Genomic DNA, 10,540 nt, shown 5'->3' on the forward strand with positions numbered 1-10,540 from the left:
GGAGTTTCAGCTCCTTAACATGTGCCACCCTGTTTTTAAAGGGACCAAAAGTAATTGGCAGATGAAATAATTGTAAATAAAATGTTCATTTCTAAAACTTGGTTGAAAACCCTTTGTTGGCAATGACTGCCCGAAGTCTTGAACTCATGGACATCACCAGACTCTGTGTTTCCTCCTTTTTGATGCTCTGCCAGACCTTCACTGTGGTGGTTTTCAGTTGCTGTTTGTTTGTGGGCCTTTATGTCTGAAGTTTAGTCTTTAACAAGTGAAATGCATGCTCAATTTGGTTGAGATCAGGTGACTGACTTGGCCATTCGAGAATATTCCACTTCTTTGCTTTAATAAACTCCTGGGTTGCTTTGGCTTTATGTTTTGGGTCATTGTCCATCTGTAGTATGAAATGACGACCAATCAGTTTGGCGGCATTTGGCTGGATCTGAGCACACAGTATGGCTCTGAATATATCAGAATTCATTCGGCTGCTTCTGTCCTGTGTCACATCATCAATAAGCACTAGTGACCCAGTGCCACTGACAGCCATGCATGCCCAAGCCATCACACTGCCTCCGCCGTGTTTTACAGATGATGTGGTATGCTTTGGATCATGAGCTGTACCATGCCTTCGCCATAGTTTTCTCTTCCCATCATTCTGGTAGAGGTTGATCTTGGTTTCATCTGTCCAAAGACTGTTCTTCCAGAACTGTGCTGGCTTTTTTAGATGTTTTTTTAGCAATGTCCAGTCTAGCCTTTTTCTTCTTGATGCTTATGAGTGGCTTGCACCGTGCAGTGAACCCTCTGTATTTACTTTCATGCAGTCTTCTCTTTATGGTAGATTTGGATATTGATATGCCTACCTCCTGGAGAGTGTTGTTCACTTGGTTGGCTGTTGTGAAGGGGTTTCTCTTCACCATGGAGATTATTCTGCGATCATCCACCACTGTTGTCTTCCGTGGGCGCCCAGGTTATTTTGCATTGATGAGTTCACCAGAGCTTTCTTTCTTTCTCAGGATGTACCAAACTGTAGATTTTGCCACTTCTAACATTGTAGCAATTTCTCGGATGGTTTTTTCTGTTTTTGCAGCTTAAGGATGGCTTGTTTCACCTGCATGGAGAGCTCCTTTGACCGCATGTTTAGTTCACAGCAAAACCTTCCAAATGCAAGCACCACACCTCAAATCAACTCCAGGCCTTTCATCTGCTTAATTGAGAATGACATAACGAAGGGATTGCCCACACCTGTCCATGAAATAGCCTTGGAGTCAATTGTCCAATTACTTTTGGCCCCTTTAAAAATAGGGTGGCACATGTTAAGGAGCTGAAACTCCTAAACCCTTCATCCAATTTTAATGTGGATACCCTCAAATGAAAGCTGAAAGTCTGAACTTCAACTCCATCTGAATTGTTTTGTTTAAAATTCATTGTGGTAATGTCTAGAACCAAAATTAGAAAAATGTTGCCTCTGTCCAAATATATATGGACCTTACTGTATATACATTTATTTACAATCTTAATTTAATTTGGTTTTCTGTGGAAAGGAATGAACAAAAATGATTATAACTTTCTTTGCACAAATATCGTTAACTATTTTTTTACTGCAATTATCTACATTATTAATACCGACATTATTAAAACTGTATAACGGTATTATAAAGATCTTTTCCTTTAGTAGTCGTACTTTTAAAGGAGAATATCTCCAAATTTTGTTATCAGATGTGGCATGTCACATGTGTAGAAAACTGTAGACATACAGAAATACAGTAGGGTCCCATATTTATTTTGTAGGTTCAAAGATATTGCAAAAAAATAAGTGCTAAAGCTTTTTGTAGATACCGTAAAGTAGGAGAGATATTTCTGCCCTTGAAGCCATTTATCTCAAGAGATTGATTGGGGAGCAAAAAAATAAAAAAATTAAGGGAAGAAGGGTATTTGGTGAAATATTACTTTATATAATTTTATAACATGTTGTTTTATAATATTTAATGTTAAGGTGACTGAATAGAGATTAAGATCTATGCAAGAAGAATCTATTGTCAGTGCATGGAGGTCCTGTTGCTCCATACAATGAACCATGGGTTTTCTATGTGTCCAGTAGAGCACTAATGCACAGAACCATACCATGGAGATCTTCCCCTCAAGGAGCCATGTTTCTAAGGGAGAATCTCTCTATAATATGGGTTCAATTAAGCTTCCACATCTACAGTGACACTGGAAATATACTGAGGCAAATTAAGACCCCATAATTCATCATTTTCACCTATTTTTTATGACATTGTGAAATTTGTTGGTAATTTTTCCTTCAGCATCAAAATTGCAAATCACTAAATCCTCGCCATATAGAGCTGCTCTTGCCAAATACTCCTTATACCCATGGAGAATACTTTCTTCCCATTGCTGATTTCTTTCTTCAACAGAAATTACTGGGCAGCCTTTTGTTTGGCCTAATTTCTTGCATGGTTAAACATGACTGTCATACGGCACTTTGCCAGTGGCCACCAATTCTTCTCAAACTTGGTACTAGCTATAGCTGGATCTGCAGAGGCATACACATCACTCATAAGCTAATCCTCTCTACAAGGCCTCCTCACTCTCATGGGTTGCAAGACATTGCCTTTCTGCCTCACTCACAGGCACACACTTCTGTGTAAGTCTCTACGACTCACTGCAGGCCTATGTTCTTTGGCTTACCTCTGCGGTGATGTGGTCTATCACAAACATAGGCATCAGACATTAGCTTCTCATTTCAAATGATCCCATCTCCTTCTACCAAAGACCACACACAGGGGGTTCACTATAACTGGAACTCTTTATCATTTTGTAACCCTCACGTAGCACACCAATTTTCTCAGTCAATCAACATGCTTTTAGACTGTAGGCACTTCCGGAGCCATCACAGTCATGTGAAGTATTGGCATAGCTGTGATTTGCCAGCGCACCACGTGATCTCGCCTGTATAAAGGCTGGATCACAAGTGGCGCCACCATTATGCTCTCATTAGTGTAGGGATAGGATGCAGCTGGAATGAGGGACAGATTTTGACTGCGCACTCAGCACAAAAAACGCTGTGTGTACTCTGCAACCTCTATATGTGGTAGTACTGTGCTAGTACTGTGCTAAAAACCACTGTGTGTATTCTGCAAACCCGCCTGTACATGGTTTGAAATTGGATTGCTAAGAGTGCCTCCAGTTCCTTCACTTGTTTTCCCCTGGGGCTTTTAATCATGGTCCTAGTTCAAAAAAAAACATAAAAATAGAAACAGAGTTCAATTCTTTGAGCAGTAATTTGAACCATGCTCGATTCCCCGCCCGCATATTTTGCAGCTTATTTTCAGCCACTAAACATGCGGGGATTGCATGCCAATCACGGTAATGTTGTAGCCATGTTGGCTAATGGCATTGTGATTGGCCAGCCAAATAGCATCATCAGGTCTATATAAGACCTGGTGACGCCAAGTTCAGTGCATTGTACCCGGAAATAGTGTAGGCAGAGTTTCTGCTGCAGAAGGGACAGTGTGTTATATAGCATTCCAGTGTCTGCTGCTTCAACATTAAGCCAGCAGCCCTTTTCTGGGCTAATTAAAATGGCCATCTAATGAGAGATTATTGCCTTAAAGTCCTTGCGGCTGCAACCTAAACCAACAGTTCTCATCAAGGTTACATCTATTCTATTCGCTATTAATACCATTGTTAGCTGCATTTAGCATAGGGATAGGTGTTGGAGGAGGGATAGTTTTGGACTAGAGGAGAAGGAGGACAAGAAAAATAAGAAAGCATAAACCCTATACCCTTTTTGGAGGGAAAGGATGCATGGAAATACACATTGTTGGCCAAAATGTGCATAACATGAGGGTCAGGGGAAAGGTAACTGGACATAAAGTCTGCCATGTGTGCCAAACCCCCAACAGGCAAGACTTCCCTGTCCACACCAGGAGGAAGACTCTACATCTACTCATCCCTCTCCTCCTTTCCTTTTACCCATACATGCTGAACAGACAGGACAAGTGGGACAGATCCTATCCCTACAACTTGAACATCCCCTGGTACTATGAACAGGTGCTCAAGTTTGTAAAGGAACACCAACTGGAGGAACTCAAGCCCGACTTGTGGAAAGAAACTAAGGCTCATCCATAAGCTTATCCAAGTGAAAGACTCAAGGGCGTCTATTCCAGGGCTCCCTGCAGCTACAGCCGAGGCTGTGTTTAAAAATGTGGCTTCAAGCAGGTTAACCAACGGGCACAAATACCTGGCATGGATGGCTATTCAGGGGGCTATTCTGCTTGAGAACTTTCATGCATGCCCGTGGACTGTGTAACAATAGGAACTGCCCAAGATGCCCTTTCACTGAGTAAACACCCTTGCCTCTCTTCTGGCAGTGCCCCTTCACACAAGTTCTGTGTGGATACCCTAGAAAATGACCTCAGAGACTCTGTCCCTAGTAGCAACCTAAAGCACACTTTGGTGCTCTATGGACTATTTCTCGGGGAACATACCATATTCAGGAAGCCTGGCATCTTATTAACTGTGTTAAGGATGCTTTGTGGTAAGCCAGAACATGCCTGGTCATCAACTGGGAGAAGATGTTCATCCAGGACTGCTTCAGGCTGGTCCACAGCCTGCTCAGGGACTATAACATCATGGACAGACTGGATGTTGATGAAAAAAAGAACTGATATCCCTCTCCTCCCTTCTCCCATCAATGTGTACAATGTGAACTTTATTCCTCCATCTCTGCCTCGTCCACATGCAAAGCTTCCTCTTTAATTGTGAGCAGTGAGCGTTTAAGTAGACAGAGAAGTGGGATGGTTACACTGATTATGACATCATTGCCACTCACCACCTTGGTTACTTGCTCAATGGTTTCGAGAACGTCACAGATGTCAGACATCCATGCCCTTTTTGTCGGTTATGTACAGAGGCTGACCTGAATACAAACAGGCTTGTTGTAGCTGCGTTCTGTTGCTTACAAAGTTTTACCAACATGTGTAATGTGGAGTTCCAGGGCATGGTCACGCCACACATCAGTCTGTGAGCTGGTACTTGCAAGTGCTGCTGCATCACTTCCAGACAGGCGGTAGCTGTAGCTGACTTGCAAAAATTGGCACACACGCGGCGTACCTTCACAAGTTGCTCACACAAATCTGGGTAGGTTTTCAGAAACCACTGAACACTGAGCATGTGGCCGATGCATGGTACTTGTACAAGCTAATCAATCTTTAGAGCCTGCAACAGGTTATGGCCATTATCACACATGACCATGCCTAGTTGTAGGTTCAGCGGCGAGAGCCACAGCTCTGTCTGGTCTCTAATACCTTTCCAAAACTGTGCGGCAGTGTGCTGTTTGTCACCTAAACAAATTAGTTTCAGCTGAGCCTGTTCCCCGCAATCCTTAGCGTTGTTAGCATGTGTGCCGTCCCAGGGTCTGACTCTCTCCCAGGCGCCACAAGGTTCACCAGTCTACCATCAGGGAAATATAGCATCCCTGGCCACAAGCACTTGTCCATGTGTCAATAGTTAAGTGGACCTTCCCAGTAACTGCATTGGTATGGGCATAGGTGATGTTATGGTACACATGCTGGTGTAAAGCAAGGACGGCACACTGGGAAAAAAAGAGGCGGCTGGGAAGTATTGAGGGATGGCTGCAGCCATGAGGTTGCATAAAGCCTCAGTGTCCACAAACCTAAACGCAACATTTCCAGGAAAAGCCGTCTGGAAATTATTTTTGCATGGGGCTGCCTGCTGGCTCTTCAAAATTTTTGCATGAAGGCCTCCTGATGGCTCTTCAAAATTTGAGTGAGGGCCTCTTGATGGCCCTCCAAAATGTATGACTGAGGGTTGCCTGATGGCCCTCCGAAATGTATGACTGATGGCCCTCCAAAATGTTTGACTGAGAGCTGCCTGATGGCCCTCCAGAAATTTGGAACGAGGGCTGAATGTTAACCCTGTGATATGGTGAAGGAAGAGGAGGAGGAGGACAAGAAAAATAATAAAGCATGAACCGTATAACATTTTTTGGGGTGAGAAGGGGTGCATGGTAATGCACCAAAAAAAAATTGAATTGTCTTTATGTTCCGCTGCTATCATCCGTTGGGGTTGAGAAGTCTGACTCTTAACCAATCCAGCCCTTGTTCATTTTGAGAAAAGTTAGCCTGTCAGCATTTTCAGTTGACAGGCGAATGCGCCTATTAGTTGTTATGTTCCCAGCAGCACTAAAAACACACAGAATCAACTTAAACAGGGAGGGAGCAGTGACTGTGGCCTGCGAGCCTCAGATTTGCCTTAACTTTGTGTAAAATAAAAATAAATATGCATTCAAACAATGGGAGAAAGGCTCAAATGCACTTCTTGTGTGAATAACTGGACAAAGGATTTGTGGTGTTCTTTCTCCATGATGAGTTGGCGAAGTTTCCCCCACATGGTACATGATTTTTAATTAGCAAAGGTCTCCAAAGATATAGAAAAAATGTTTTCAAACCCCTGCTTAAATCTGTTTGAAGTCTCAGGGTTGCATGATGCCCTAAGCCAGCACAGGAAGAGCTGCCGCCCACCTTAGCAAGAGCAAAATCGGAGTCGGATGACTGAAGGTTCTTGTTGTGCCTGTTGTACCCTGAGTAGTGGCCTCAAATCCGGGACTCTGTGTTGTTAGCCACAAAAGTCCCACTCCTTCTAAGTGTAAATGTTTTCTGAGGCCCTACTCTACCTGTGTTCCAGGTATTTATTGGAGTGCCTCCTTCTATTTTTTTGAAACCCTTGCACATAGTGCATACACTTTACCAGTCTTGGAGTCCCACTACTTCCAAATGGGGAAAAAATGTTTTCTGAGGCCATCCTCTATGTATATTTCAGGGTGTATTGCCATGCCTCCTTTCAATTTTTGATAGGCCTTGCACTTGCTACATAGGCTGCACCAGTCTAGGAGTCCCACTCCTTACAAATGGGAAAACATTTCCGAAATCTCATGCATATGATTTCTTAATTCTTTTTTTTTTGTGCACTGACATGGAAAACTGCTGCATTTTTTAAAGAAAGAGCATGTCAATTCTTTCAGTGTTTTTGCAGCATTTTTTCACTGTGTGGTATGATTTTTTATCAGTCGTAAAAGTAGCAAAATACTCTGACAACATTGTTCCCAGGAGTACCCTGGGAGTCAGAGATGCATCCAGGTATCTTCCCCATCCTGTTCCAATTCCATTTGAACACTTTTTCCATCCATTTCAGTAATTTTAATGCCACCCCAGACCTCGTGGGAGGGCCTGCAGAAAAAGGATTGAGTTTACCATTGACTTTGACTATGCTCGTTTGTCGAGTTGAGCAGTCCGACGAGCTTGAATCGAGTAACGAGCACCCGAGCATTTCAATGATTGCTCACAACTAATTTTCACTGAATGATCTGTAAGAGATAGATCAGTGTGCATAGGCTGCCATTGTTCTATACTGTTTACAGAAGATGATGCACCACTTTGTCCTTCGGGTGATCGAGAACCTATTTGCACTAAAATATTATCATATAACAAGTGTTCTTAAGAATACTCTTTTCACGATAGCCTCTTAGTGTAAGTGTACCTTTAGATCCAGCAGGTAGAGTTGTTGAAATGGTATGTGCCATCAGAAAATAACCAATTGCTTACATCAAAAATATTATGTTAAAGGGGATAACCTGGACCATTTTATTACTTACAGTCAAGTAGTTGGCAACTACCTGCCTGTTGTCACCTGGCGCCTGCTTAGAGTGGGCTTGGACCGCTCCAGCTTGGGGTTCTGTGGCTTCCAATGACATCATGTTAACAAAGCAGCTGCTTCTCTTCCACTCTGCTGTGTTGAAAGAACATAACTGCCAATGTCATGCTGACTGATAGACGGCTCCCCACTGTATAACTGCGAGAAGCCGGCTGTCAATCACCATGACGTCGGAAGTCAAGTCTCATCATCAAAGCAGCCTGTAAGAGCTGCTCTGTTGACGTGAAGCTGCAGAATTTCTGACATGAGTGGTCTGTGATCGCTCTGAGCTAGTTCTGGGTAGATTAGGCAGGTAGTTAGCAAATACCTGCCTGTTAGTTCTTAGCGCCATTGGATAATCATAGGTGATGCATTATCTTTAAGTCATTAAATAAACTTGCAGATTAACTTTTTGTCCCCATCAGGTTCTCTATTATATGATGTGGAAATGTTCAACCAATCCTCATCTAGCAGATTTATTCTCCTTGGTTTGTCTGATATACTTTACTTGAAGGTTATTGGCTTTTTTGCATTATTGGTGGCATATCTGATAACTTTGTTGGCAAATCTTCTCCTGATCACAGTGGTAACTATTAATCCAAAGCTCCAGACACCCATGTATTTTTTTCTTATCAATCTCTCTTTCATTGACATTTGCTTCTCTTCCACCGTGGTGCCTAAAATCCTTATGAACACATTAAGCAAAGACAAGAGCATCTCTCTACTGGAATGTGCCATCCAGATGCACTTTAATCTAACCTTTGGGTCTACAGAGTGTTTCATCCTTGCCGTAATGGCTTATGATAGGTTTGTTGCCATTTGTAAACCTCTGCATTACAAAACTATCATGAGCAGGCGGTTGTGTATCAGTCTGGCCGCTGCGTCTTGGACTTCAAGCTTCATCAACTCAGTAATACATGTCACCTACACCTTCCAGTTGTCCTTCTGCAATTCTCACCATGTCAACCACTTCTTTTGTGAGGTACCTCCATTTATACAAATGTCTTGTGGTGACACTTGGCTCCATGATTTAGCAATGTATATTTCGGCAGGAATCATAGCAAGTTTTAACTTCTTCTTGATCTTGATTTCTTATGTAAATATTCTATCCACTATTTTAAAGATCAATTCTTCTCAAGGAAGGTCTAAAGCTTTCTCCACATGTGCCTCCCACATCATTGTGGTGACTGTTTTCTTTGGGACCCTTATGATTCTGTACCTTCGTCCACAATCCCGTTCATCTACAGACATGGACAATTCTGTTTCCATCCTCTACTCTGCTGTGACGCCTATGGTGAACCCCATCATATACAGTGTCAGAAATAAGGATGTCAAAGTCACTGTAAGAAAGAATTTAGTTAAAGACATTGCCTAATCAAATTTATTTTGATAAAATCTCATTAATATGACAGTTTTAAGTAGAAGAAATGCAGGTGGTATGAACTTTCTGACCCAAACTAAAACTGCCAGATGCCTTCCATTTAGTTACTTGACTGAAACATCAATGTCCTATGATCAAACATATCTTAATTTTCTTATATAATTAGTTAAATTATTTTATTGGTAATACCAAGTAACAGAGCCATGAGTAAAATTCAGAGATTGAGGATATAAAATGAACTCCAATGATACATTGTCTGTCTGAGGCTCCAAAGCCTCTTACCCATGATTGAGTGTATTCATTAGTATTTTGGAATATTTTGCTCTGATTTGTGCTAAAAAAAACTCAAATAGTACAATCAAAAGAACTTATAGTGGATGAAATAAGTATTGAACACAACACCAATTTTCTAAGTAAATACAGTTCTAAAGGTGCTTTTGAAATACAATTATCAACAGAAGTCGGAAACAACCTATCCAATTCACACAGGAAAAAAAAATAAAACTATAGATGTCCATAAATGAAGTTATGTGTAATAATGAGAAATGACACAGGGAAAAAGTATTGAATACACGTACTGAAATTTAATTAATACTTTGAACAAAAGCCTTTGTTGGTGATGACAGCTTCAAGATGCCTCCTGTATGGAGAAACTAGTCGCATGCATTGCTCAGGTGTGATTTGGCCCATTCATCCACAAAAACACTCTTCACATCCTGGAGGTCCCGTGGTCTCCTTCTATGAACTCTGAGCTTAAGTTCCTTCCATACATTTTGTATAGGATTCAGGTCCGGTGATCTGCTCGGCCATTTTAGCAACTTTATTTTCTTTCTCTGAAACCAGTTGAGAGTTTCCTTTCCTGTGTGTTTGAGATCATTGTCTTGCATAAATGTCCACCCTTGTTTCATCTTCATCATCCTGGTAGATGACAGCAGATTTTTTTCAAGAATGTACATTTGTCCATTAATCCTTCCCTCAATTATATGAAGTTTGCCAGTGCCATATGCTGAAAAACAGTCTCATACCATGATGTTCCACCTCCAACCTTTGCTGTTGGTATGGTATTTTGGGGTGATATGCCGTGCCTTTTAACCTCCAAATATGGTATGGTATTATGGCATCCAGAGGGTTCAATTTGGTCTCATCTGTCTAAATGTTGCTGAGAAAACTTTAAACGCACTTGAACATGCTTTTTGTTCAGCAATGTAGTCTTGTTTGGTGAGTATGCATACAGGCAATGAAGGTTGACTGCATTACTTATTGTTTTCTTTGTGCTGATTGCAGGTCTTTCTATAGCTATCCCCAGGTGGTCCTTGTCTCTTGGACAACTCTTCTTATAATTCTTTTCACTCCTCTGTCTGAAATCTTGCGAGGAACACCTGGTCATGGCTGGTTTATGATGTTCTTTCCACTTCCAGATTATGGCCCCAACAATGCTCTCTAGAACCT

General features: G+C 41.7%; 1 protein-coding gene across 1 annotated transcript; it reads left to right on the forward strand.

Moving 5' to 3' along the window:
* Positions 1-7,285: 7,285 nt before the first annotated feature.
* On the forward strand, positions 7,286-9,085 carry LOC141155424 (olfactory receptor 5G3-like). The gene is made up of 2 exons (XM_073642289.1): positions 7,286-7,328; positions 8,136-9,085. The coding sequence occupies exons 1-2, from the start codon at positions 7,286-7,288 to the stop codon at positions 9,083-9,085; spliced, it is 993 nt and encodes a 330-aa protein (XP_073498390.1).
* Positions 9,086-10,540: the final 1,455 nt, after the last annotated feature.

This window comes from Phyllobates terribilis, unplaced genomic scaffold (genome assembly GCF_046119375.1).
Source record: "Phyllobates terribilis strain yellow unplaced genomic scaffold, ASM4611937v1 Scaffold_7__3_contigs__length_470593459, whole genome shotgun sequence".
Classification (NCBI taxonomy): domain Eukaryota; kingdom Metazoa; phylum Chordata; class Amphibia; order Anura; family Dendrobatidae; genus Phyllobates; species Phyllobates terribilis.

Coding starts and splice junctions, on each gene's coding strand:
- LOC141155424 (XM_073642289.1), top strand. CDS start 7,286: ATGCTCGTTTGTCGAGTTGAGCAGTCCGACGAGCTTGAATCGA. Junction 7,329..8,135: donor GTCCGACGAGCTTGAATCGA/GTAACGAGCACC, acceptor TGTCCCCATCAG/GTTCTCTATTATATGATGTG.